This window comes from Haemorhous mexicanus, chromosome 3 (genome assembly GCF_027477595.1).
Source record: "Haemorhous mexicanus isolate bHaeMex1 chromosome 3, bHaeMex1.pri, whole genome shotgun sequence".
NCBI lineage: Eukaryota > Metazoa > Chordata > Aves > Passeriformes > Fringillidae > Haemorhous > Haemorhous mexicanus.
In genome coordinates, this window is record NC_082343.1 from 38,714,338 (window position 1) to 38,741,855 (window position 27,518).

General features: G+C 53.7%; 2 protein-coding genes across 10 annotated transcripts in view; both read right to left on the reverse strand.

Moving 5' to 3' along the window:
* Positions 1 to 1,106: 1,106 nt before the first annotated feature.
* Positions 1,107 to 8,339, reverse strand: HSP90AB1 (heat shock protein 90 alpha family class B member 1). Of its 2 annotated transcripts, none has more exons than XM_059841401.1 (12): positions 7,925 to 8,338; positions 7,665 to 7,811; positions 7,286 to 7,492; positions 6,829 to 6,988; positions 6,508 to 6,641; positions 5,729 to 6,043; positions 5,131 to 5,296; positions 4,746 to 4,936; positions 4,318 to 4,465; positions 3,783 to 4,051; positions 3,025 to 3,358; positions 1,107 to 1,682 (listed from the first exon to the last, which is right to left on the reverse strand). In XM_059841401.1, exons 2-12 carry the CDS (start codon positions 7,809 to 7,811, stop codon positions 1,573 to 1,575), a joined length of 2,181 nt encoding a protein of 726 aa, XP_059697384.1. In that variant the 5' UTR covers positions 7,925 to 8,338; the 3' UTR covers positions 1,107 to 1,572. The 2 variants fall into 2 exon arrangements, 1 of the variants encoding a protein (XP_059697384.1); XR_009485749.1 differs by lacking the exon at positions 1,107 to 1,682 and adding an exon at positions 3,572 to 3,677 and having other exon boundaries at positions 3,219 to 3,358; positions 7,925 to 8,339.
* A 1,951-nt stretch (positions 8,340 to 10,290) lies between these two features.
* Positions 10,291 to 27,518, reverse strand: part of SLC29A1 (solute carrier family 29 member 1 (Augustine blood group)) — a 33,671-nt gene continuing 16,443 nt past the window's right edge. For 4 of the 8 annotated variants that reach the window (XM_059841405.1, XM_059841403.1, XM_059841406.1 and 1 more), the window contains 12 exons: positions 17,825 to 17,907; positions 17,285 to 17,366; positions 16,888 to 17,060; positions 16,521 to 16,660; positions 16,184 to 16,318; positions 15,934 to 16,031; positions 15,516 to 15,606; positions 15,310 to 15,398; positions 15,059 to 15,167; positions 13,675 to 13,760; positions 11,850 to 12,049; positions 10,291 to 11,287 (listed from right to left, as the gene is read on the reverse strand). In XM_059841405.1, coding sequence (XP_059697388.1) covers positions 11,176 to 11,287; positions 11,850 to 12,049; positions 13,675 to 13,760; positions 15,059 to 15,167; positions 15,310 to 15,398; positions 15,516 to 15,606; positions 15,934 to 16,031; positions 16,184 to 16,318; positions 16,521 to 16,660; positions 16,888 to 17,060; positions 17,285 to 17,366; positions 17,825 to 17,853 — 1,344 coding nt within the window. In that variant the 5' untranslated portion in view covers positions 17,854 to 17,907 and the 3' untranslated portion in view covers positions 10,291 to 11,175. Of the gene's footprint in view, positions 11,288 to 11,849; positions 12,050 to 13,674; positions 13,761 to 15,058; positions 15,168 to 15,309; positions 15,399 to 15,515; positions 15,607 to 15,933; positions 16,032 to 16,183; positions 16,319 to 16,520; positions 16,661 to 16,887; positions 17,061 to 17,284; positions 17,367 to 17,824; positions 17,908 to 18,654; positions 18,784 to 19,536; positions 19,905 to 27,518 lie in introns of those variants that run through there. The other 4 variants (XM_059841402.1, XM_059841407.1, XM_059841409.1 and 1 more) reach the window with 4 other exon arrangements.

A 27,518-nucleotide genomic window follows, 5' to 3' on the forward strand; every position in this document is an offset into this window, starting at 1 on the left:
CCATCTGCTAACAGACTGAAAATGGAATGGGATTTCCTTTGATTAAAAACAAAACAAACCCACATTGCCAGGTTAGGAATGGAATACAATGGATAACCTTTCTAATTTAAATGTAGATTTAAACAAAACATTAGTGGAAAAAGAAAAACCAGGACATTAACTTAAAAAGTTATTTTTTACTGATTCACTATTTGGCAACACTTGCTAGCGAGAGAAATCCTGGTTTTAAACAATTTGCTAGCTCAGCTCCACCACTGCCCTAGCAGGCTGCACCCACACAGCTGCCACACTGGCAGCACAGTCAGTGTCTTGGTGTGCGGCAAGCGATTCCAGCAGGCTCTGCCTCCCTGTTGAAGATGGATACTGGCTAAAGCCCATTCTATTTTGTGCCTGTGGCAGCTGGCATGTGGGCAGCAAGACAGCTTAATGCAGCAAGAGAAGTTAAGTGTCACTCTTCTCTGACCAACCCCAAGGGCCATTGTGGCCAGGGGTGACAAACCTCACAGAGTGTGAGCTCAGTGCAAGGGGCAGCTCAGTCAGAGGTGATGTCCCAGGCTTCTCATCAAGGACACAGATGGAAAGAAGGCAGATACTGCCCAGCAGCTGCAGAAGGCCAGAAAGGGCAGGCTGGAGGTGGGAGGAAAGGAGTTGAGTCTTTGACCCAACAGCTGAAGAGAGGCAGCTTGACTGCAGTCCTGGGCTGTCACTCCAAACGCTGCTCCACACTGCAGTGGAACAGGCAGATGGCTCCTGCCACTGTCCTGACCCAGAAGTGCTCAGATCAAACCTGCCAGCAGCAGCTTAGGCCATAGCACAGCTCACCAAGCTGATCCACAGAGATTGGAAATTTGCTCCTAGGCTGGGGGGATGCAGCTCTCCAGGTGGAGAACTACTGCTCATTGGAGATGACCCCACGTGCACAGCAGGTCATGTGTTCCTTCCACCCACTTCATCTTGCCAGGGCATGGAAGAGATAAACATCTCCTAAAGCAGGGCTCAGACAAGCATTCAGGGCACAGACCTACACAGCAGAGTCCAGTGCCCTCAGGCCGAGGCTGAGACATTTTCCTCAGCAGAGTAGGCATGAAACACAAGGGACCCCACAATGTAAATCATCAATTCTTTAATTCCAGTAGAACAAAAACCCAGAAAAATAATCAAACAAAATCCAACCAAAATACATTATGCTATCCTGGGGCTTCAGGGAGGCAGCAGTTTGCAGGAAGGGCTCTCCCACCCCAATGGAATAAGGACAGGGTTTGATGCCTACTGGTAACATGAGACACTCCATGAAGGGGAGAGAGGAAAGCCTGATGCCTCCTCACACCTATACTCCCCATCAGCTGTTCCTACACAAGCAGAAAGACACAGAACAGACAGGCCTCAGGCTACCTGAATCACTATTAACAGAGAATCATGCCCTCCTGCACCCTGCCAAAAACAACCCCAATCAAACACAGCCAAAAGAACAGACACCACCAAGAAGTCAGTAGCAGCTGGTGGGAGCAGACCATCTTCTAAGCAAACATGATGGAATAGAGGTCTGGCAGGTGAAGGAAGAACCTTCCTGCTTTAGTCTACTTCTTCCATGCGGGAGGTATCTTCATCTCCCTCCAGAGGGGGGATTTCCTCAGAGACAGCTGCACTGGGCTCCTCTGCAGCCATCTCATCTTCATCTATGCCTGGGAGAGGGGAGGAAAGAAGAGATAAGGCCTCCAAATGACACCTAATCCCAGATGTACAGCCTCTCTCAGAGCAAACCTGTCTCCTGCCCCCAGCCTGAGGAATGGGGCTATTAGCATCCAATAGTTCACAGAATCAGAATATTCTGATTTGGAAAGGACACACAAGGATCATTTAAGTCTTGCTCCTGGCTCTACACAGGATAGCCCCAAGAATCACACCGTGTGCTTCAGAGTGTTGTCCAAACACTTCCTGAATGCTGGCAGGCTTGGTGATGTGACCAATTCCCTGGGGAGTCTGTTCTTTGGCCAACCACTCTGGGTAAGAAACCTTCAACTAATATCCAACCTAAACCTCTCCTGACAAAGCTTCATGATGTTCCCTCAGGTCCTTTTACTCGTCACCAAGGAGAAGATATCAATGCAGGCCCCTCTGCTTCCCCTGGCGAGGAAGCTGTACACTGCAATGAGGTCACCCCTCAGTCTCCTTTCCTCCAGGCTAAAAGCTAATAATTACAAGTCAACATTGTTACAAGTTACTGTCAACTCCGGCACTAATCCTGAATCAGCAGCATCTTCCCACTAACATCTACACTAGTATATGGATACTACCTATGCCATTAGAGTGCACTCCTTTGCCAATAAAGATTAACTACAAAAGATTTGTCACCTAGCGTCACAAAACCTGGAGTTTAAGCCAGGAGAATGTGGTTTAAGTCAGGAACATTTCTCTAGAGAAAAATGCAGTAAATCCAGTCAAGTCACAACTAAAGCAGTTGCAAGACTCTAGAGCTCATCAGTTTCCAACCCTGCAGGTTGCTGTTTCAGTATACTCTGAACAGAAAATTGTACTACCATCCCCTTACCTGCAGCTTGACTAACAGAACACCCTACTCATACTGAGACTAGGCAGCACAGAGTTACTGACTTAGTTGTGCCAAGCCACAGCACCTTCTGACTTACATTTTTAGCTAAACGGTGAATTTGGAGGAAAAGGCTGTGTGCAAGCACAAGCTGTTTCTCCAGATGGGTCACATAACCCATGACAGACTTTTCACATTTACTCTGAAGGAATAAAAAGCCTCAGCTTGTCATCTGAACATCCTGGTGGTGGCTCCTGGTGTTGTGGAGGACAGGGCAGTCCACCCAGAGTCCTGAGCCCTCCTGAAGTACCTTGTTCCAAGTTTACAGATTCTCCTGGCCACCTTATGTACAGAGCCACTTCAGCACATCATAGCAGCATGGCTCCCTTACTGGCCTCCCCCTGCCCCAAGACACTAGCCTGACCAGTTAATGTGCTTTCAGGCCTGCTGCAGTCTTGAGAAGTTGCATGGTTACTTACCAAGCCCGAGTTTGATCATCCTGTAGATGCGGTTGGAGTGGGTCTGGGGATCTTCCAGGGAGAAACCAGAGGACAGCAGAGCAGTCTCAAAGAGTAGCACCACCAGATCTTTAACAGCTTTGTCATTCTTATCAGCATCAGCCTTCTGGCGAAGGGTTTCTACAATTGGGTGGTCAGGGTTGATCTCCAGGTGCTTCTTGGCCATCATATAGCCCATGGTAGAGTTGTCCCGCAGTGCCTGGGCCTTCATGATGCGCTCCATGTTGGCTGTCCAGCCATAGGTGCTGGTGACAATGCAGCAGGGAGATGAGACCAACCGGTTTGAGACTGTGACCTGCCAACATAGCCAAGGGTTAGCTGAGCAAGGCCCCCATAAGCCCTGGAGTGGGCCCAGATAGCACACTACAGCCCAAGTCTTTGCCCCTGGTTCACCTGGGGACACCCCAAAGCAAGCAGAGATGCTCCAAGCAGCTCCTGGACTGCTGCAGACTAATACGGACAGCTCAGCCAGCACTGAGAGCACCCACTGCACGTTTCTCACACTTACCCTCTCCCATCAATGCACGTATTTGGGTCAGTGCCCCTCGCCTGCAGCCTGGCTGCTTAGAGCAAGATGGTGCATGCTGGGACTCCAGTCTCCTTTAGCGGCTCCTCTGCAGGAGATGAGAGGCATGCATTGAGCAGGGGCCCTCACCTGCAGCACGGAGGACCCAGCCCTCCTCCCTCCAGCGCAGGGCTAAGCTCCCTGCCCATCTCACCTTCTCCACCTTCTTGTCCAGAATTTCCTTCATAAGTTTGCAGAGGTTCTCAAACTTGGCCTTGCTCTCCTCCATCTTTTTTTTCTCTTCCTCGTCCTCAGGTAGCTCCAGCCCCTCTTTGGTGACTGATACCAGGGTCTTGCCATCAAACTCTTTGAGCTGCTGCACACAATACTCATCGATGGGCTCTGTCATGTATACCACCTCAAAGCCACGCTTCCGCACACGCTCCACAAAGGCTGAGTTAGCAACCTGCTCCTTACTCTCCCCTGTGTTTGTGGAGAGTAGAAATGAAACATTACCAAGAGGTAAGAGTTGGTTACAGCAGGACAAACACCACCAGTCACTTGGGACCCCTAAAATAAAACTAGCAGCAGCCAGGGTTCTAGGCCTGGTGGCCTTTCCCCAGCCCCCAGCAATGAGCTGTAATTCAGCAGAGATGACCTGCTGAAGGCAGCAGGAAGTATTTTAAATTAGGGTTTGTATGCAGATTACCTGCATCTACTTTGCTAGGCTCAGAGGAGCTCTGGCTCACCTGTGATGTAGTAGATACTCTTCTGGTTCTCCTTCATACGCGACACGTACTCAGAAAGCGAAGTCACCTCCTCGCCTGACTGGGATGTGTGGTACCGCAGCAGCTCCGAAAGGCGCTTTCGGTTGGTGGAGTCCTCATGGATGCCCAACTGGGAGCAGAAGAGATGCATGTTGTCTCCAGGACAGGACTTGGATGCACTTGGCCACCCCTGAGGCACAGCCATCTGCCCAGCTCCTGATCATTTGACTGTTTGGCCTAGGGCAGCCAGAGAGCACAGGTGCCCACAAAGGCACTCCGAGACATTCACGAGACCCACTCCCTTTATCCTAACATCTATGCAGAGGAGACACAGCATAGGAACAAGATTGCTCCTCAGGCAGATGGGTCATGGGCCCTTTCCTCCTCCAGGTGTAGGGTGCCCAACTCACCTTCAGATTCTTGGAAAAAGCTTCATAAAATTTCTTGTAGTTCTCTTTGTCTTCTGCCAGCTCAGAAAAGAGCTCCAAGCATTTCTTCACAATGTTTTTGCGGATCACTTTGAGGATCTTGCTCTGCTGGAGCATCTCACGAGAAATGTTCAGAGGAAGGTCCTCCGAGTCCACAACGCCCCGGATGAAGTCTGCATAGGGGGAATGAAAGCAGGTGTCAGGTTAAGGATTCTGAACTTCAACACAGCAAGAAAAGAGCTAAAACACTGACTGCTGTGCACCCACACCAGCTAGTGCCTCATCCAGTCCCTGTGTACTGGAAGTGGAAACACAGGCTGTGGGGATCCCAGCTCTGCACTGGGAGGCTGAGGCAGGGGGTTCTTACTTAGGTATTCAGGGATGAGCTCGTCACAGCTGTCCATGATGAAGACCCGCCTCACATAGAGCTTAATGTTATTCTTCTTCTTCTTGTTCTCAAAGAGGTCAAAAGGGGCACGACGTGGGATGAAAAGCAGGGCCCTGAACTCCAGCTGCCCTTCCACAGAGAAGTGCTGTGGAACCAGGAAAAAAAAAAACAGCTGCTGGGGTGCTTCACTTCTCCTTTCTCCAGCTCCTACAGCAGGGAGGCTGAACTGCCACTCCTCAGCACTGGGGCTGGCAAGGGGGCACAGCAACATCTCTAGCATCCAAGCAGCCTGTATTTCCTCCTGCTCAGGCCCACTATCCCCTATGTGCCAAGGTCCTCTGGCATACAGCAGGCTTGGACAGAAAAGACAGTGCTTCTCTGAGACCCCACATGCTCCTGTCTTGCTAATGGACTGGCACTGCCAATCCTTCCACCTGCATGGGAGTCGCAGTGCAGATTGCTCCATCACCAAGTGGCCTGAGAGTGCTCAGTTCCACAAAAGCACAATCATGTGGTGAGTCTGGATTAGGGCTGGAAAGGGGCCTCTGCCTGGAAGGCAGGGTAGCCCAGCACCCACCTTGACAGCCAAATGGTCCTCCCAGTCATTGGTGAGGCTCTTGTAGAACTCGCCATACTCCTCCTGGGTGATGTCATCAGGGTTGCGGGTCCAAATTGGTTTGGTCTTGTTCAGCTCCTCCTGGTCAATATATTTCTCCTTGATTTTCTTGGTCTTTTTCTTCTTGCCTTTGTCCCCCTCCTCCTCCTCCTCATCAGAGCCCACATCCTCAATTTTGGGTTTCTCTTCATCTCTGGACACTGACTCTTCCTCCTTCTCATCCTTCTCCTCCTCTGCTTCATCATCACTGATCTCTTTCTCACGTTCTTTCTCCAGCTGTGGAGAAAGAAACAAGCAATAGTTAGGTTTAGCCAGAAATTACCAAGGATCCTTTAGCTGTAGATGAGAAAAATGGTATCCTCCAAAGCCAAACAAATGCATCATCTGGAATGAAACCTCTTGGAACCAGTCCTCAAAAGCCCCTCATCATGCAACCAAAAGCTGGGTCTAAGAAAAGCAGCAGGAACCCTCCTTTTTCAATGGCTGATTTAAGATGATCTTCAGCTGCAGAGATCAAAGGCCTTTAGTGTGGCTGGATACCCACCTCCACCTCCAGTAAGCCTCCAGCCTCAAACCACCTTTGGCCACAGAAGCTGAGAGCACCACTGCTCAGTACCTAGCAACCACAGAAGGGACCAAAAGGGATCCTACAAAGGGCCTTTTCTGTGCTCCTGTTTCAAACACCATCCACCCCTGCCTCCAGCTTTCCACCTGGTCCCCACAGCCCTTTCCTTACGTACATAGAGCGTGATGGGGTAGCCAATGAACTGGGAGTGCTTCTTCACCACCTCTTTCACACGACGCTCCTCCAAGTACTCAGTCTGGTCCTCCTTCAAGTACAGGATCACTTTGGTGCCACGTCCAATGGGCTCACCTGCAGTGTGGGGAGAGAAACATCATTTCAGGGCAGAGAGCAAGCGTGACCAGCTCCTCGAGCCTCAACATTATGTGACAGCCAGCATTAGCCAGTGTGACTGACAGTGCAGCACAGTTCTAAGGAGCACCAGGAAAAGGGGAGCTTCTGGCAGGAAAACGTGCTTGGCTTTTTGTACAATACGCACCGTGGTCAGTTCGGACAGTGAATGAGCCCCCAGCTGATGACTCCCAAGCATACTGCTCATCATCATTGTGCTTGGTAATGACAACCACCTTCTCAGCCACTAGATAGGCAGAATAGAAACCCACACCGAACTGCCCGATCATGGAGATGTCTGCGCCAGCCTGTGAAAACAGAGAGCAGCTGCTAAGAGCAGGGTGGGGGTAGAATATGTCTGTGACTGATTCACAGCAGCAAAGAACTGGGTCAAGCACACGGAGAAAAACATGCAAGTGCCAACAGGCAAATAGCTCTACCCTCAGCTCCTCCCTGGTGTTGGAAAGATAGGGGAAGCACACTTGAGTAGGCCAACCTTTCCCATGGCAAACAAGGCAGGAAGGTTTTTTTATTGTTTATCTGTTATTTGTACATTCAGTGCCAGCCTGTGACCCAGGGAACCCATGTAGCCAAAGGCAACCCACCTGCAGGGCTTCCATGAAGGCTTTGGTCCCAGATTTGGCAATGGTGCCCAGGTTGTTGATGAGGTCAGCTTTTGTCATCCCAATGCCAGTGTCCACCAGGGTCAGTGTGCGGTCCCGGAGGTTGGGGATGATGTCAATTTTCAGGTCTTTCCCACTATCCAGCTTGGAGGGGTCGGTCAGGCTCTCATAGCGGATCTTATCCAGGGCCTAGGGGAGAAAGGGATGCTCGACATGGCCTCCCTACTCGACAGCCTCCTCCACCCCTCCCCTGCACAAGCCTTCCCGGAGAGCGAGGAATCGGCCCCTCCCCGGGCACCCCTGGAAAGACACCAGCCCGACCCCCCGGCAGAGGAACGAGCCCGCTCCCGCCCGGGCTCACGTCGGAGGCGTTGGAGATGAGCTCCCGCAGGAAGATCTCTTTATTGGAATAGAAGGTGTTGATAATAAGCGACATGAGCTGGGCGATCTCCGCCTGGAAGGCGAAGGTCTCCGCATCCTCCTCCTCGTGCTGCACTTTCTCGGGCATCTACAAAACAAAGACATGCCTATTTTCAGTGCATCTTCAGGGCATGAGAACCAGAAAGGGGGCGGTGGGGGCATCAGGCCCAGGCCCATCCCCATCCCCCGTGCGGCCCCTACCGTCTCGGGTGTGAGGGACCGGCGAAAGAGCTCCAGACCCCACCGGCCGCCTTTTATAGGCACGGAACGAGGGGGGGATGCTCACGGCACATTGTATCCTTCCGCCTTAAAGGGGTCTTGGTCGGCGAGCCACAGATCGATGGTGTATGGGAGGCACCGGCGTTGCCGTTTAGCGGCGGCCATGGCGAGGGCGGGCGTGCAATGATTGCTCGGCTTCATGCTGCCGCTCTGCGGTCGCCAGGCGCGGCTGCCCGCCGCCCTTCGCCATGACACTCGGAGGACAGCAGGACCGGGACCTCTTAGCGCCATGGCGAGGGGCGGTAGGGAGCCCCGGCGAGGAACTCTTTTCCGCGCCCCGTCGCGGAGGAATACAGCTACGGTTAGAAAACCATTTCCAGAGTATTCCACAGAGGTTACGGCGGCTCCATGGCTGGGGCAGGGAACCGGGAATCCGCACCGCCCCAGCTTCAGCCTGCAGCTCCCCCCGAGGCCGGGAGCCGCGTAGTTCTGCCGGCCGGAGGCTGCGTGGAACTTAAGCCCAGCGGGGGAAGGGGCGGGGACAGAAGGTGTCAGGTCCGGAGTGTATCGCGGGCCCGTGTTGCCGCTGCAAAACAGTGTTTGGAGACGTTGTCTTTTCAGTGTCCAAGAGAAATAATAATACAAATCAATCTTAAGCCTTACCATTGCAGTATCTGCAGTAGTCTGTCCGCTTCTGAGCTCCTCAGGACAAGAGAGACATGGAGCCCCTGGAGCCAGTCCAGTGGAGGGTAAAAAAGATGATTAAAGGACAGGAGCATCTCTCTTTAGAGGAATGGATGAAGGAGCTGGGCCTATTCCGCCTCGAGATGACTGAGATGGGAGCTCATCAATGCCTATAAGTATCTCAAGAGAGGATGTGGAGGATAGAGCCAGGCTCTGCTCAGTGCTGCCAAGCAATAGGACAAGAGGCAGAAACCACAAACTGATGCCCAGGACATTCTTCCTGAAAATGAGGAAAAACTTTACTGTGTGGGTGACCCAGCACTGGAACAGATTGCCCACAGAGATCGTGGAGACTCCATCACTGGAGATGCCCAAGAACTGAACACAATCCTGTGCCTGTGCCTTAGGATGACCCTGCTTAAGCAGAGATGGTGGACCAGATGATCCACCTCACCTTCCAACCTCACCCATTCTGTGATTCTGTGTTGAAGCCATGGGTACAAAAGCCCTGACCAGCAAAGGAAGCTGGAAGTGGGATGAGGGGACCCGAGCTCTGACATGGGTTTTGTTGCCTGGTGGTGCAAAGCGGTGATGGCTGTGAATGATGTGGGACAGAGGGAAGGCGATTCCCACTGGCAGGCTGGTGTAGTTCACCCCAGGAGCAGGAGGTGGCACTCTGGCTGTTCCCAGGCTCAAGGAAAGCTCCCAGATGCAGTGCTGCAGATCGCTGCACTTCAAAATATGAAGGTGCATCTGCTCGTTATCAGAAGTGTCAGTGGTCCCTTGGAGTACCTCGAGGGCAGCATCCCTGGGGTGCTGGTGGATGAGAGGCTGGCCATGAGTTCAGCATGTGCACTCACAGCTCAGAAAGACAGTGGTGTCCTAGGCTGCGTCCAAAGCAGCACGGCCAGCAGGGCAAGGGAGTTTTCTGTCCCTCTTCTCTGCCCTGGTTAGAGCCCACCTGCAGTGCTGCATCCAGCTCTGGGGTCCCCTGCACAGTAAGAACAGGGACCTGTTGGAAATAGTCCGTAGGAGGAACAGCAACATGATCAGAGGGATGGAGCACTTCTCCTCAAGGGATGTCTGAGAGAATTTGGATTGTTCAGCGTGGGGAAAGCTTTGGTGTGACCTAATTGTGGTCTTCCAGAACCTAAAGGAAACCTACAATAAAGAGGGACAGGGACAAAGAGTATGTGGTTACAGGACAAAGGGGAATGGTTTCAAACAGAGGGAAGGTTTAGATGTTCGGCAAGAAATTTATTACTCTGAGGGTGGTGAGGCACTGGAACAGGTTGCCCAGAGAAGCCATGGATGCCCCACCTCTCAAAGTCTTCAGAGCTGGGCTGGATGGGGCTGCAAGTAACCTGGTGGAGTAGAAGTTGTCACAGCCCATGGCAGGGGGTTTGGAACTGGATGATCCTCAAGTCCCTTGCAACCTGACCCATTCTGATTTTATGTTTCTATGATCCCCTTCCCACACTGGCTGTGTCCTCATAGCTGGGCCTGGCTGTGCAGGGCATGCACGCACCATTCCCACCATTTCTGATGCTGGTGGCAGGGGACTACAGGATGGTAAGGAAATGCCAGAGCCTTCTCACTTCAACCCTTAACCCTCCACAGCCCCTCTCCCCTGTGGCGACAGAGACAAAAACACATACCCAAAGGAGTATTTTGTTCTTTTTATAGAAAATGGCAACTGTATAGACACATTTACACAACAAGGGACAGGAAAGCCAAGGGAGAGGTGAGGCCTTCCCTTGTAGCACACATGGGTAGGGAAGGCAGCTCTGTTGGGAAGGGAGTTGCTGCTTTTCCTCTTGTAACCCACAGTAGAACCTCCTGTCACACAACCAGGAGGCTGAAAAAAAAAACAATGTCAGAATCACCGAAAAATAAGGGGAGAGGGGGAGAATGTGGGGTGTGGAGACCTCCTCCTCCCTCAGCCAAGCCACGGTGTTGGCTCTTTCTGTGGCTGGGACACAGATGTCTACACTTTTAGGACACACAGGTTGGGGGGATGTGCGTATAGCAGAGAGCAGGGATGGTGAGGCTGGCTGGGGCTCTCCTCCCCATTCACAAGTCTACCAGCAGGACGAGGGGTGTGGGATATTTCCAGGCCCCCTAGGAGGAGAGGAGAGAATCTCCTAGGTGCTTTGGAGACAAGGGCAAGAGAAGGAGTAACACTAGTTACCAGCCTTTCACTCTCTCAGAGACAAAGAGGCTGAAAATGGCTTTTGGCCTTGAGCCAGGGAAGTTATGCAACATGGGAGGCAGCTGGACTTCTTGGAGATCCCGGGGGTCTTACAACACACACAGCATGGGGAAGGAGAAGGCACGTAGGCCTGAAGGCATCACACAGCCGAGCATGGCAGGAACCAGGCCAACCCTGCAGGAGTGGAACCATCCCTGGGTGTAATGTCTGCTGTGGCAGTGTGACTTGGCAGGGACAGGTGTAAGCTGTTATTTCCCCACAGTGCTGAGGTGTCCAGGCCCTCAGTGGAGGATGCGGAGCCATCTCTTGGTGTCCCTGCACCCTCTGTGTGCCTCTGCTAGATGAGAAGTCGGACCAGAAAGGAGACAGCAGCTCCTAAGGCCAAACCCAGCGACAGGAAAAACGCCATGATAGCTCCAGCTGTCTCTGCTTCGTGCACAAGCACTTTCCTAGGGGAGAAACAGGTGTCAGATCCACCCTCAGGATGAGTGTCCAGTGCCCTGCTGTTCAGTGGAGCTGGGAGGCTTGTCTGCAGCGGAGGAATGGCAAGAAGAAATCCCCCCTGGTTCCCAGAGCCACAAGAACTCCAAGTCTCCACACTGTTGGCTCATAAAGTGCATCAGGCAGGCCACCCTGAAGCTACTGGCACCAGGGACATCCCTCTCTGACCCCTGTGGGGCCTCTTGTCCTGCCTGTGCTGGGCAAGGCTGCTCACCCTGCTGTGGGTGCTGTGCCATGCTTTGCTCCCCTCTGCATCCCCGCTGCATCCAGCCCCTTCCCCTGTGTGGCAGGTAGGGAAAATGGAGAGCCCAGATAGCTTCCTCATCCCTAGGATATGGAGGCACAAGCCTGGGAGATGGGACACTAAGGGTAGCGACAATTCCCTTCTGTGGCCTCTTCTCCAGATGCCAGAGCTGGGCAGAGCTAGACTCCAGCTGGGCAGACTAGTCATTCCAGGACTGGCATCTGGGGGCATAACCAACCCTTCCCTTGTCCCCAGCTCACACTCACTTTGGCCCGAAGCACATGCAAAGGCTGGCCAGGTAGCCATTGGAGATGGAGAAGAAGATCATGAAGATGATGTACCAGGCATCATGAGAGAACACAACAGGCAGGTAGTAACGGGGTTGCACGTTGCACAGCATGAAAAGAGGGACAAAGATGACACGGAGGACCACCATCACTGGCAGGAGGCAGCTGTCCATCCCGGGCTGGGAGAAAAACACAGATTGCTGAGCAGCTGAGAACTGGACATTCCCCATCCCATGGCATGCTGGCAGGGCTGTCCCTACTGTGCCAGGGCTATGGAGGAGCCACAGAGATGGCAAAGCTGCTGAGAGACTTTCCTGGCTGCAACAAATCTCAGCATCACCACCCACAGTCATAAGTAGGTTCTAGGTCTGAAAGACCTGTTGCAAGTGACTTGAAGCAGCACTAGAGCCAAAATACTGAGCTGGGCTTGTGGGCAACGGTTAAGCCCCTGCTGGCAACAGTCAGGCAGGCAAGAGAGCTTTATGCACGCTCATGCAGTGAGCCAGCGTGCAGAACAAGGGTGGCTGAGGTAAAGCCCCTCTGGCACCTCAGCACCTGCAAACAGTTTTAGCCAGCTCTTAGTGTCCTACACCATCCCCCAGCAAGCAGGGCAAGATCCAGCAATCTGAGAAAGGGATTATGCTAGGGCTGTTTTGGAATGTGCTGGGAAACACATGGACCGAGTTACAGTCTCCTTAGATCCTACCAGAGTTCCTGAGCAACTAAGGCTGGGACAAAGAAGGAGATACCATCCCCCGTGTTGTCCCTGCAGCTGGGACTAAGGCAGCCCCTAGACTGTGACAGGGGTCTCAGTCCCCTCAGTGAGGTGCCAGGGTTCACTGGTCTGAGGTGAGGAGAGACCGACAGCTGCCTTGGGAGCTGCTGGGCTGGTGTGGCCACAGGAAACTCCATGAACATAGGAGGAAACTGAGGTTAGGCCAGCTGCCGTGTCTATGGGGCAAACTGGACACAGCAGCTGCCTCTCCTGCTTGAGGAGAAAAAGAGTGAGCAGGGCCCCAACCAGGGAAATGTGGCCCAAACCACATGCAGTCAGACTTTCCACACAGCCTTGTTTTGGAAACATCTCCTGCTGGGTCATTCCACCATGGAGGCTGTGGCCTGGACACCAGGCAAGGCGGCTCATGGCCAAGACCGAAGGCAACAAGCAGTGATGGCCAGCGGAGAAGCAGCTCCAGGCCGCAAGGAAGGCAGGCCTAGGCAGACCCCATGGGGCACACAGTCCTGAGGAGCTTCTCCAAACAAACATCCTGAACAATACAGGGGGAAACAGCGCATGGAGGGTGGGTGAAGGGGCAGGAAGAGACCCAGGCAGGAAAGCCCCTTTCCTTGCCCATCCTGAGGAGATGAGAGCAAGGGGATGTGGCAGGGGACAGTTCTGTGACCCACATGGCATGGCCCTCCCTGCTCTCAGGACAAGGGTCTTTGAAGCAGCTGTGTCCTGTGCCAAGGCCAGAGGTTTTATTTTGGGCTGCCCTGTCTTTCACCCTCTTTCCCTGTCGCCATCCTGTCTTGTTGTTTGCATAGCTGGAGTGAAGGTTTGTTTACAGAGAGGCTGAAATGGAGGAGGCAGCTTCATCCAAGCCATATTGAAAGAGAGGTGGGAGGACGGAACAACACTGTGGTTCTCGGCTCTGACCCATAAATCTGCGCTTAGAACTTAAAGGAGGAGTTATCTCTGCACCTCCTTCCTGCTCCAAGGCATGGATGGCAGCCCCAGTGAGAGCTATGGCTGAAGGACCTAGGGATAGACACTGCCTGGCATTTGCTCCCTGCTAGCACTTACCCATGTGAAGAGGGCAGTGAGACTCCGTCCTGTCCAGTCAAAGACATTGAAGAGCAGGAAGCAGGAGACAGGAATGAAGTAGAGACCTGAAGAAGGGAATGGTCAGTGAGAATCCAAGTGTGCCCCAGTCCTTCATACCCACTGCACAGAGACTGACTGTCTTTCAGATCTAGGTCCTACCAGTTTCCCACTAAGGCCTGGAATGGTCTCCCAACCAGGCTGGTGTCCACATCCAAATCATCATGCGCAGTGGTTCCCTCTTCCCTTCCTGCATTCTGTATTGGGTTTGTGTGACAAGGTTTTGGTAACAGGGTGGGCTACAGAGGCAGCTTCTGAGAGACACTGCTAGAAGCACCCCTAGGTCTGACAGAGCCAATGTCAGATGGCTCCAAGATGGACCCACCACTGGCAAAGGCCATCAGTGACAGTCGTAGGGCCTATGAGATGACATATTAAAAAGGGGAAAAAAAAAAATCTCAACATGTGCAATTGCACCCAGAGAGAGAAGTGAGAATATGTGACAGAAACAGCTCCACAGACACCAAAACCAGTGGAAAAGGAGGGGGAGAAGGCGCTCCAGATGTCAGACCAAAATTCCCCTACAGCCTGCGGTGAAGACCGTGGTGAGGCAGACTGCCCTCCTGCAACCCAAGGAGGTCCATAGTGAGTCAATATCCACCTGCTGCCTGTGAAGACCACCCTACTCTGAAGCAGGTTTGCCGGCAGGACTTATGACTCTGCAAGGGACCCGTGCTGGAACAGTATGTTCCTGAAAGACTGTGTCCCATGGAAGGGACCCAGGCTGAAGCAGTTCATAAAAAACTGCAGCTCATGGGAAGCACTCACATTGGACTTCAAGGAAGACTGCCTCCCATGAGAGGGTCCCCATGCTGGAGGAGGGGAAGAGTGGGAGGTGTTCTTCCCCTGAGAAGGAAGCAGTGGCAGAGGAAATGTGTGAAGAACTGACTGCAACCCTCATTCCCCATCCTCCTGCACTACTGCAGAGGGAGGAGATAAAGAAATTGTAAATAAACTTAAGCCTGGGAAGAAGGGAGGGGTGAGTGGAAGGTGTTTCAAGATTTAGATTTTATTTCTCATTATACTACTGTGATTTGACTGGTAAATAAGTTAAATTAATTTTCCCCAAGTTGAGTCTGTTTTGCCTGTGACAGTAATTGATGAGTGATCTTTCACTGTCCTTATCTCAACCCAAAAGCCTATTGTCGTATTTTATCTGCCCTGTCCAGCTGGAGTGGCTTTGGTGTGCACCTGGCATCCAGACAGAGTTATCCCACCACACATACCTTCAAACCCCACCTTCTTTTCTCCCACTTACCTTGTTCTCAGTTTTTCCCTAGCTCACCCCCATCCCTGGCACACTTACCCCATTTGTTTCCCTCTCCGAGGACAGTGGACACGTTAGCTGTGATGGCAGGAAAGACGCCGATGGTGACAGTGAAGACGAAGCAGACACACAGAGCCAAGACCCAGAGCTAGGCAGATGAAAGAAAAATGCTGGTACCAAACACAGGGCAAGAGACCAGTGCAGGGCTGGTCTCCTCTCCCCATGCTCTCCTACACCTGTGCCCATCCCACAAGGAAGGGCAGGACAAGGCTTGCTGGAAACTCACAGACCTTCTTAAAAATAGCAATGACAGAGGGCTGCTCATCAGGGTTGTGGATAGGGATGATCTTTGAGTTATTCTGCTCCATCCCATTCTCGTCTGCAGGGAGAGACACAAGTAGGGCACAGCAGACCCCATAAAGCCGAGATCTAATTCAGTCCTCCTATCTCATTCTTTCTTTAAGCTCTTTCCCTTTTCCTTCTCTCAGCCCCTCACCTTTCTTAATCAGGTCTCTCTTGGTCTCCAGCTCTGCATTGTACACGCGGTACTCTGTCTTGTCCTTCATGGAGTAGTATCGGAAGAAGTCCTGCAGAGAGACAGCAGGGGGGACTCATTCATGCGTGCAGAAAGAAGGCCGCCAGGTGCTGTGTGACAACAGCAGATATGGGCAATATGGGCAAAGTATTCCTTCCAATTATGTCTGATATTGATCCTTTCCTGCTTACCCAGGGACTTAGATACCCCAAGTATACCAGGGTATCTGTGGTGGGAATTATCCCAGAGTGCTCAGGGAGAACAGGAGAACCTGCCCTGACACAAGAAGTGGAGGCTGCTAGTGGGCCACGGTTCTTGTGCTGGGATGTGCAAAGGTCCGATGTCCCCAAGCCCTTCCCTACCAGGACAGCAGTCTCACCATGTGAGGCAGAACTATGTAGGAGACGATTGCCAGCACGATTGTCACACAGGCCGTGGTGAAGTAACCGATGAAGCTCTCGGGTTGCTGGGCACCAACTGAGAGCATAGGAAGGGAGAGGAAAGGAAGATGATGATAGCTGAGAGGAGAAAACCCCTGCTGCCATCTTCCACACAGCATGACCTCGGCAGGTGCCGTGACAGCAGTGGTCTGGGAAGGCCCTGTCACCTGCAAGGCAGGGATTACTCACTGGCAATACTGAAGATCATTGCCAAAGCAGCGAAGGTGCCTGCCAAACCCTGCCCACTCATGATGGGGGCCGTGTAGCTGACAGGCAGGAGCCCTGCCAGCCCAAACAGGCTGCTCTGGAGAATGGCGCCGAAGGCTGCAAAGGGGAAAAGACGAGCAGATATGAGAAACCAAAGGCAAGGACGGACTGCACCTCTGCAGGGAGCCAAGGCCCCTGCCCTGTGAGGCAAGGCAAGTCCCCCTCCCCCTTGGCTCTCCCACAGTGAGGTTCATGCTTTTCTCCCAGAGGGATCAGCCATGGGGCTGTGTCCCTCTCCCTCCCCCAGTGCTTCACTCACAGTTGATGAAAACAATGCTGATCATGGTAAAGACAAAGAAGGGAAGAGGCTCCATGGGGACTTTCACCATAATAGCGGTGACTAGAAACACCAGCCCAATGGCCACCAGGCTGCCTGAGATGCGGATCTGCTGGGGAATCCTACAAAAGAAGGTCTTAGTCAGGAAAACCCAATGCCCTAAAAATCTGGGGCTGGGACCAAGCTCTAACTGTAGGAATCCCAGCCAAAGTCTAAAACAGGAGACCCGTGTTTTGTCTTTGACTTGACCAAACAGGCTGTAGCTTGGCTCAGTGTTGGGACAGGAGAACAGGCCAGGGCAGGGTGGCCCTATAGGGGCTGGCAGCGGCAAGGATGGAGCAAGGCTCACCGCTGGTGGATGAAGGAGTTGAGGCAGGTGAAGATAAGGAGGGGCACCATGGCGCAGAGAGTCATGAAGTTGTCAAATACGGACTGCAGGTAGGAGGGTGTGAAGGTGGCCTCACCAGTCTGGTTCCCAACATGGCTTGTCTCCTCCGGGTCCCGAAGGCGACTGATGAAATACTGCAAAGGAAGGAGCCTGCTGGGGCTGAGATTCTGTGAGGCCTTCCAAGGCCACCCTTATTCTCTGTTCAGACCCATGCCCATCCCTCCTGCTGCCTCAGTACCACTTGTCACAACAAGGTCACACACGCTGTGCCATGCTGCCACATCTACACCATGGTTCTTAGACATGGCAGGGGACAATTACTGTCATGGACAACAGCAGGGGTGAGGGAAGCCCTCACCTCTCTGGCGGTCATGAAGAAATTCCATGGCAGCAGCGTTCCCAGGCCAAGGATGAAGAAGATCAGCCAGACAGCCTTGTACCTATGAAGGGTACAGAGTGGGGTTTGAAGTGGAAGCTGGGTATTGCTTCTGACTGTCCCTAACCCTGCAGTGGGAGGCACCAGACAATATTTAGTGCCCTGCCCCACAGCCCTTGCTAGCCTGGGCTGCCAGATATGTGGCCCTGCAGAGGGGCTGTGGGAGGCCCTCCCCGGGAGGCTACAAACGTAGGGAGAGGCTGGCTGCTCCTCAGCATGTGGTACCTATCACAGCATCCATCACAAACTCTGGGAGGGAGTTAGGCTCCCCAGGTTTGTTTACAGGGGACTGTTTACAGTTTACAGCCCATTTACTGAGGAAAAGCTGAGAAAGAAGGGACAGCTTGGTAGCCCAGTTAGCATGCAGGAGAGGGGGTCTCCCAGATGCTGGGTCTCCCTGTCCTCCCTCACCTCCTGGTATCCTGGATGTGCCCCCAGAGCTACATCAGAACAAATCCTTACCTGTCTTGGGGCCCGTCTCTTGCTGTCATCTTGTGTGGCAAGAGTTAGCACAGGTCCCAGCAAGTCTTATGGCTGCTCTCCGTCTGGAAAACAAACAGAAGATTTTATGGGAAAGTGAGAGACATATGCCAGGCAGGGGCAGCACTGGTTTTAACCCCAACTCGACAGTACTGGGAGCCAAACACCAACCCAGAAAATGACGAGAGGACAGCGTAGAAGCTTTGGAAACCTGCAGCTCAGAGTCCTTAAGCCAAGGGGTAGTGGCACACAGCCTCATTCTGCTGGCTGGGCACAGCAAGCCTTTCGTCCAAAAGGAAACTGCTTTCCCGAGATACCCAGGCTGCTCATGCTGGCTGCCCAGCTGCTTGCAGCAGGTTCTTAAGGGATTTGTGAGCCTGCAGCTCTCTGTCCCCAATCCCGGGGCTGTGAGCGAAGCATGTGCGCAGCGGGCTGTGTCTGCCCACCCTGCCTGCCCCAGCTCCCTCCAACGCCCGGGGCTCGGTGGCACAAAAGACACATTTAATTCAGTAGCCTCTCTGGCCAGAACCAGCAAATCTCCCGTTTTCAATTCCACTTCCCTGAGGCTCTCACAGCGCTTTCCTGGGTCACCTTGAAAAGCCAAGGGCGTCCCCGGCACCGCTGTCCCCTCCCGGCCACCCACCGCTCCTTTTTTCCCATCACCACCTGCCCAGGCGCTGCACCGCTTAAGCATATCTCTGAGAGCCCCAGAGACGTGGCCCCCAGAGCCCCGAGAAGGGACTCTCCTCCCCGGTCACCCCTTCTTCCCGGGGCAGAGTGGGATTAGCCGCCAGGAGGAACCGCAGGCCTGCCTTGTCCTTTTCCAGTCGGGGCGGTGTAGCATGGGGTGCTTCGGCACTTCTCCCAGGGCTTCACCTGCAGCGGGGCTGCCGGCGCCGTGTCCCCGGCCCCCCCGGGACATGCCCCGCGGATGCCTGCTCCAACGCCGCCTGCAGCATCCCTGCCCGCGCCCTGCCAGGTAGGGCGGAGGAGGAGGGGGAGGAAGAGGCAGGCAGCAGCATGCTGGGATCTGTAGTCCCTGCCAACGCCGGCACGCACTGAAGGCAGCGCAGCCCGTCCTTGGCGCAGGTGCCCTTGGGCTTCTGGGCAGAGCTCGCCTCTTCCTCCAGTAGGACCCTGCCGGCTGGGGAGCCTGAGCTACCATGGAGCCGAAACAATGCCGGTGGGATGTGGAGAGGGATTTTGGAATCCCCTCGGGCCACTTGGGAAAGATAGAGCAGGACAACAGTATGCCTGCAAAGGATCGAGGGCTGTGCCAACCCGGCAGGTGCCACCCCGTTGATGTCGGAGCCATCTGCAGCACCGCGCCCCTGCCTTCCCACACGGACAGCTCGAGGGCATTACAGCTCCTGCCTTGCCCTTGTGAGCCATCCGGGCTTCCAGAGAAAACATCCCAAAATCCCCTCCTGGCAGCTTGCCAGTGCCTCACTCGGGATTAGCAGAGGGATCTGCAATCCCCTCGCACACAGAAACCCCACCGGGGCCACTGCTTGTCTCCAAGCAAACAGACCTCAACCCAAAATAGGCAAGAGAACCTCAGCTTCCCCCGTGGGTCCCCAGCAAGCCCCAACATGCTTCCCTTGCCAGTCAAGCTGCTGATCCCCCTTCCAGCCCCCACCAGGTCCCACTGCTGTCCCTAGAAACAGAGGCAGGGACGGACCCCATAGACATACCTGGGAGAGGCGACAGAGCCAGGGTGAGCCCTGTGTTCGGAGTATTTGAAGGCAGTGCGTCCCCTGCTTCCACACCCCCCGCCCTCGGGGGTGAGCGGCGGGCCCTGGCTAAAGTCACGGGGGCTGGAGCCCCGTGGGTCTAGCAGCACCCGCGGAGGAGGAGAAGAGGTATCGGGTACCAGAGCTGGCACACAGCCCAAGTCCTGCTGCCCAACCATCCAGGGAAGGGAGGAATGCAAGGGTGCTGAGGAGGAGATGAGAGGAGCCGGGGGTGTTGGGGAGGAGGCAGGGGGGGTCGGGAGTAGGACTCTGGGGGTGCTGGGGCAGGGCTCTCCACCATGCTGCTTTCCCACCACCTCCTGCTTCCGTCTGGAGAGCGCCCACATCCCTGTGTCAGGAGCCCAGCCTCCTTGGCAGGCCTGCAGTCTCCTGCCCTGCTCTGTTTGTTTTCTGTCTCACTTCGCTAAATGCCTCCTAATTTTTTCCACAAAGAGACAGTGCCTGCCAAGGGCAGCAAGGCAACACTCCAGCTGCTGGCTGTTACAAAGAACCCTACAACAAACAGAAGAGGTTACATGAACCAACACCAGCAACAGGTGGCAGCCCTGCTCCCACTTGGGGAGGGCTGCCCTACCCGATGGGATGTGGAACGGATGCCACTCTTCCAGCTGGCACAGCACAGCTCCAACCGCCCCCCGCAGAAGTCTGCTGGTGTTTAGCCCAGCCACCAGCTTGGTGGCTGCACATCCTGAGGGACACAGAAAAGGAGGAGCAATGTGGGGCCTTGGCATAAGGACATCCCTTTTCTTCCTGGGCATAAAGCACTCTGTCTTAACCCCATGGAACTGATGTGTAAGCAGAAGCAAGATCATAAAGAGTGGGCTTAACAAACCATAAGCTAGAACATTTGAACAGGTACAAACAAGAGATGGCACAATTTTAATTGCCCATTGATGACACACAAAGACTGTGACAGATGCTGAGTGACATCCTTGGTGGCCATGTGCAGACCCATTGCCAGCCAAGCCCTGGTAGCTGATGGCAGGGCCAGCTGTCACCAAAACTGCCTAAGCTCTGCAGAAAAACCCGCACTGCAGGACAGCCACACCTGCAGGCAGCCATTTGTCACCTGGCGTTGGACACTTCCCTACCTCTCCCTTTCCCCACATCACCTTTTCCTGCTGCCTTCACCAAGGATGAGCACAGTGCATGCTTAGTTTCCCAGTCGAGAAATTCCCTGGTGCCACATAGGCATGTTATGGCACCATGGAATTATACCCAGAAATGCCAAATTTTTAAAGAAAAGCCGTTTACACCACACCAAGTGTCGAAGTGTCCTGGAAGTCCATAGCCAAGGGGTTGCCAGCAGATTCACCGGCAAGCACCTCATGTCCTCCTGACACCACTTGTCAGGGGATCATTTTGCTGGGATAATGTCAGTACTTCCTCCAAGCATGGCCAAGATGGGACAGGACCAGTTGCAGCACCAGCCTTTTGCCCCATCCCCTATGTTTGCTTGCCCACTGGGAGACACCAGAGTTCTCCTGCCAGGAAGGCTGATCCAGGGGCCCCTCAAGGTTTATCTGGGAACAAGCCCAGCACAGGTATGCAGGTCACATGAAACCTTGGTGGCCATGACTCAGCTGAAGATAGGAAACACTTACAAGACGGCCCGTTTCATGAGATTTCATATGCGTGCCTGAACTCTGACCATGCTGCTTGTGGATCCTCCTACCTTGTGCTGGGCTTCAGGCAACTCCACCTCCACCTTCAGGACACACGCTTGTATTGCCCAAGACAGATGAGTGTGCACAGTTGCGCACCACCGCTGTGGGGCTGAGACAAAAACAAGCCCTCCCAAAACAAGGGTAGGCAGGTGCCTTGAGTCAAAGCAGAGGCTGGTCCAGCTCAAAGGCTGGTCTCCATCAGAGTGCAAAAGCAGATGCTAGGAAAGAGTAAATGTGGCATGAGTGGTAACTAATTGTCCAACTGTTTCGCCAGCCTTTGAGCTGGAAGGGACATAATGTTCATATGTTTTGTAGCCATAGTGGGTTTCACTTCTGTGAAATCCTGCTTCCCTCTTCAACTCAGGAGCTCCTGAGAGGGGGCAGCAGCTCTCCCCACACGCAGGGCCTCACCAGGACTCCCTTGCCTTCAACATCAAAGGGTGGATGAACATTGGAGTGGCTGCTTTACAGACCTGGATTGTATCCACCCAACAGCACATTTCTCAAACAGAAATTCTAGCTCACTTAGTCATTCAGGCATGGCTCCATGCCTTCAGTCTTCCTTGTTGCTTTTCTCCAAATCTTCCCTGGCTCCTCTCGATCCTTACAGAGATGCTGGTGCAGGGGGCACACAGGGACTGTGTGGGGGTGAGACACCAATTTGAAGAGTGGCACAAAGCTTTCCTGCTTTGGTTCTGCTTTGTAACCGGGAAAGATGATTCAGCATGTGCTTTCATGCACACTGAGCTATCTGAAATAGCCCCAGGCCTTGCTGTGAGTAGCCGGCTCATGGCTAGCTCACTGTATAATCTTGTTTGTGGATTTGGGGCTTCTTCCGTTCCCCCCTTGTCTATCACTTGATATGTATCTAAACTGAATTTCAGTTGCCTGCTCCTCCAAGCTGGCACTTTTCCCCATGAACCTGAGTAATCCAATCACCTCAGCAAAGCCCTGTCATCTCATTGCTCATTCTCTTTTCCAGGTCACTCATGAATGTGTTGAAAAAACATCTGACCAATGCAAAGATCTCTTTTCTCTGGAAAAACTGACTGCTGACTCCTACACTGTCCTTCCTGTTTTCATACTAATTATGGAGCTGAGTAAGGACTCTCCCTCTTGACCAGCAAGTTCCCTTAAGAACTCGGCTGAAAGCCGGAATTTTTTGGAGGAAGCAGTGTGGGCACTCTGAGTCGAGACTTCCTAAGAAGTGCTGCTCCAGTCCTAGGTGCCCCTCCACAGGAGCCTCCTCACCTCCCACAGGCCCTTTCCCTGCACAGACACCCAGGACATGCAGCAGATTCAGCAGTTGGCTTTTCCCTGAAGTTCCTTCATCCCTTCTTAGAAAATAACATCATATCTTTCCCTCCTCCCAGTTCTTGGGGGCTGGAGCAGTTGCAAATGAATGACTAGGGGCCACAGTCACAAGCAGGCACTTCACCCTCCCTTTCCTTCTGGGGAACATTGCCTGAACCAAGACACTTGTTGCTGTTTACCATTGCTTTCTAACCTTACCTTTCCTCTGCTCTGAGGAGCTCCCCAAAGGAAGGTGCAGAGCTAACAGTGAGGTAAAAGCTTTATCTGTCTTTTCTGCTATGGCATCTCTTCCTCTGATCACTCATCCACCCAATATCCTGCAGCAGGTGTCCTAGTTCTGGAGTGCTTTTTGGCTGTTCCCATCAGCAAGCTCACAGCACTTCTATTCTTCTTGTCCTCTCTGCCTCTCAGTAAAGTCTTGTGATGCCATCTGCTCTTCCAGCTCTACTCCATGGCTGGGTCCTGAGCAGACAGCTTAGCAGGGGAGTAGGAGGGAGCAGGTATTTCTGCTTTCTCCCTTGATTTGCTGTCTGCAGACAAAGTCCTCTGCTTTGCCAGGGCTCGGACAGCAGAAGAAAACCTCTTACAAGGTGCTCTGTGCAGCACCCTCCCCCCACAGAATGAGGGTCCCTGGGCAACCTTTCTGACCCATTTTACCTCACTCCCTTCACTCCTCCATGGACAAAAGAAGAAGCACCTATAAACCCCCTCTGCCTTTGGGCTTGCTGCACCAGTAGCCACTGCAAACTCCTCACAAAGCAGCAGCTGTGGATCCTGACCCTGCTCCCAGCGCTTGTTGTTATCTCAGATGCCGTGTGGTGCAGGGGGAGCATTCAGCCCGTGTGTTTTGAACTGCGTAGACCAACCAGGCTGAAGTTCCTTATCTGGAGAGTTCAAGGAGCCCTGAGAGGCTCCCTGGGGGCCCTCGCCCCAGGCAGGTAAAGTGATCCGGCTGGGCAGCAAATTCCCCAGAGACTCCAGCACTCTCCCTGAAGGGCTTCCTACCAGGTAGAGGGCAGAGGACAGTGACAGGGAAGAGCCAGCCTTAAAACTACCCCAGGTGGCACAGCTAGGACTATCCCAGCTGTCTGACTATCCCTATCAGACTATTACTGAGTCCCAGGAAGTCCTGAATATCCACCTCTTCAGCAGGGCAGCTGAGTGGGTTCTCAGCCCTGACTAATACTGCTCAAACCCCATCGATGGCAGCCCCAGGATGAACCCACACAGCTCTCTCCTCAGCACATGGCAAGTGCCCAAGCCCAGGTGCGATCTGGTCCCTGGCCAGAGAAACCCCCCCAGGAGCAGAGATGGGTGTTCCTGCCCACCAAATGCTGCAGAGGGACATTGCAATGACACCGCAACAAGCTTACCAGAAGGGCAGGGTGGTCCCAGGCCCTTGCTCCTTGTCACTTCAAGCCACAGGACGATGCAGGGACAACGCAGCCTTGGGAGAGGTAGGAAAAGCCCCACAAATACTGGAGCTGTTGCCTGCTCCAGGGCCAGCAGTTTGGGGATGCGGGAGGAGATACAAGTGCCTGGGGAAGGGCAGGAGCAGGGGGAAACGTCATTTATGAGCAGGCGTCAGCAGAGGAGAGATAAGCTGATCTCAGGAGACTGTTTGCAGACAGGATTCTTCCAAGAAGCTGGTTTCTCTGATGGCACCTGCTTAGGCTGCTCTCCCCAGGGAAAGGACCATCCCCTCCAAGCCACAACCCCAACCTGCTTCTTGGGAGGCTGTGGAAGGAGACATGTTTTTCCAGGGCCAGGTTCAGTCTCCATTTGTGGAAATTTAGAATAAAGACCCTTTATCTCAAGGGCTGAGGGAGGGATTTGCTCAGGGCTTCACTCAGTGCAGCTGCAGAAGCCTCCAAGCCCAGGCAGAAACCATCTCCATCACCTGGACGGTGCTTCCAGACAGCTTTCAGCACCTCCAGGAGCTTCAAGGAGGTGGGAAGGGGCACAGAGTGACCCATGGGCATGCACAGCTCACCAAGCTCACGACACCTGACCTTGGCTTCTTGAGGGACCACCACGGGTTTGGGGAGAGCCTAGGGATGTCTTGCCCCAGACCTTTATCCTCATCCAGCAATCCTCTGCAGCCGGCAGACCCCCACAGCCCATGTCTGCAGGGCTGGTCCAAGTCCCCAGGGATGCCAGGCTGGCCAATGGAGGTGCTGCTTGGGGGCCACAGGGAAGGGAAGTGCTGGGGGAAGGAGTACTTCCCTCTAATCGATCTGGGGGCTGCAGCAGGAAGAAGCACAATGGCAGGAAACCACGTTTCCACTTCCAAATGGAAAAAACCTTACAGGATACCTGGGGAGAACAACCAGATATCATTAATGTAAAATTCATCTGGGAGCATGAGGAGCAGCCAGAGGCAGCCCTGAGCTGGAGAGGGTCCTCCTTGCATGGAGGAGCCTGGGTCTTGATGCAGTAGTGGCACAGGCCACCACACGCCAGGACAGCCATGCACAGAGGACAAAGGCAATCCCAACCTTGTGCACAACACAAGGCACAGTTATGGCTCTTGCCTGCCCACAGGCACGTCCTTATTTCCACACAGTCAGGTGGGAGGAGGGACGCTCCCTGGTGGGTTGGGACAGCACTCAGGTAAGACCCCTTGGGATGTGGCTGTCAGATGCACCTCTTTTGCATTAGCAGCTTTTCCCCTCCCTGCATTCATGCTTGCTCAGGAGGAATCCCTGTCTTTGTCTACACCATGGTATCTTGGTTGGCCACACCTTGGGCAGCAGCTAAAGCAGGTCAGAGGGATGGGCTGAGCCTACAGGACCATGTCCCACTTTCCCCTCCTGTCTGCAGCTGAGGAGAGCAAAGGTGAGATCCAGAAAGAGGAGCCCACAGCAAAACAGGTTGAGAGCAAAACAGCTCTTAGCCAGACAAGTCTGAAGATAAGGACTCACTGAATGTGTGGGAGGAAACCCAGTGGATAGAATCCCGCAGCTGAGGAATGAAAGAGGGGTAAGATGAATTTTTCCACAGCCTGCCATCTCCTGGGCTCAGTAGAGCCATGTCTCCCAACAACACATGGCCACCCCAAGGTCACTGCCTGGGGAGCAATACCAGAGGGGAAGAGCAGGACTGCAGGAGGCCACCTGCCACTGGCACCCCTAGGGTGCTGGGATGTAGAGTAGAGATGATTTCCCCCTTCATTGCTTCATGTTGCTGGCTACAGGACCGAGCTCAGAGCTGGCTGACCCAGGAAGGAGTCAGGCCAGGAACAGCATAAGGGAGCTGAGCTTGGAGAAACCTGCAGTGAGGGTCTGGAGGAGAAGAATGGGGACAGCTTACATTCTGTTTGAGAGGTCCTCAAAACAGCCCTGCTGTGAGGGGCAAGGCAGAAGGGGCTTGGAGCTCAACCACTCTCCCACCCCAAATGCCACCCTGTACTTTACAGGAACTCCTTTCCCCAAGGAGAATCTGAGCCCTCACTCTCTTGTCCCCAAAACAGGGATGTTTCTAGAAGAGCAGGAAAAGCCAGCAGCCAACCAGCAGTGAGAGCACCTGCCTGCACCAACCCCCTGCCCACTTGGCCACCTCCTGCACCCCATGGCACCTCCACCTCCCAAGAGAGAGGCTGTCCTTCCAGCTCTGGCTCTTTCCTCTATGGAGCCAGATTCAAAGGTGCAGAACTGGCAGGACCCTCAGCAGGCAAGAGCTGCCCAAACCCAGTGGGAGCTGCTGAGCTGCTGCCCCCAAGAAGGCGGGAGAGCATCTCCAAGGCCAGGCAAAGTTGTACCTGGAAGGCACCGCAGAAGGCTGCAAGTCCTGTTTGGGGTGCTGGCCCAGGAGCAGAGATCACTTTGCTCCCCCTCAGCAGTTCTTTGGAGGCTGGTCTGGGCTGCACAGCTGTTTCCAATTTAGTGGTGGACAGAGAAATGAAACCAGAGCCAGAACAACACAATCTTCCCTTGGTGTTACCACCTCCCCAGCTTCCAAAATTCAGAGAGGAAATTCCTCCCCACTGAGCAGCAGCCCCCCTGGCAGAGGATGGGACAGACATGCAGGAGCCAAACACCACTGACCTGTGGTAAGTCGAGGCTGGCTCTGTCCTCTGCATGTCCCAGTGGCCAGGACAGAAATACATGGGCTATTTTGGGTCCCCACAGACCAAAGGGGCCTTTTGCTTGCAGGCCAGCTCAGAACAGGGGCCCTGGCTGACCGCTGCTTTTAGCATTAAATGTCTCAGTCCTATGGAGAAAGGGGATGGTGAGCACAGAAGCAGGTTTTGGGACTTGTCAGGGTCCTGTGCAGTCTGTCTGTCAGCCACCTGTCCTGCCAAGACTCTGCTCACTGCCCGGACAGCCACAGCATCTTACAAATCCTGAACTGGCTTCAGATGCTAAATGCAGCTATTTCTCACTGGCTCTACTCCAAGAGACAGGGAGTCTATCATGCCCTCACCTCAAACACCCACTTTGTGCCAGCCAAGGGGCACCCCACAATCCCCAGAAACAAAAGGAAGGAGAAGGGATGGATGCCCTGTGCGGGTCTGCTTGTGCCAAAACCACTCACTTTCAAAGCTGCAGCCATTTCCAAAGAGTGGGGTAAGACCATCCCCACAAGTCCCAGGAGCTGAAGGGACTCGAGGAGCCACACACACCTGCACGTTTTCCAGCAGGAAAGAAGACGGAAGATGGGAAAACCCCTGCTGAGAGCGGGGTTTTCATATCCCTGCTCTGTGGCAGACACAGAGAAGAGCTTTGAGTGCAACACACGATCTGTGGAGCGAGGAATGGAAAGCCAAGGAGGCAGCGTGCTGTCAGCGATGTGGTGCGAGCAAAGGAGTTGGAGCAAACACCCAGGGCAGAAGCACCATCTCTGGCACCCTCTTCCCTGAATAACAGCTTCCCCAAACAGCCTGGCAGGACTGAGGTCTCACATGAGGAGCCAAAGCAAGACTTGAGGCAGACACCTCCT

Coding starts and splice junctions, on each gene's coding strand:
- HSP90AB1 (XM_059841401.1), bottom strand. CDS start 7,811: ATGCCCGAGAAAGTGCAGCACGAGGAGGAGGATGCGGAGACCTTCGCC. Junction 5,297..5,728: donor AGGACCATTTGGCTGTCAAG/GTGGGTGCTGGG, acceptor CTGGTTCCACAG/CACTTCTCTGTGGAAGGGCA. Junction 3,359..3,782: donor TGGACAAGAAGGTGGAGAAG/GTGAGATGGGCA, acceptor CTATGTTGGCAG/GTCACAGTCTCAAACCGGTT.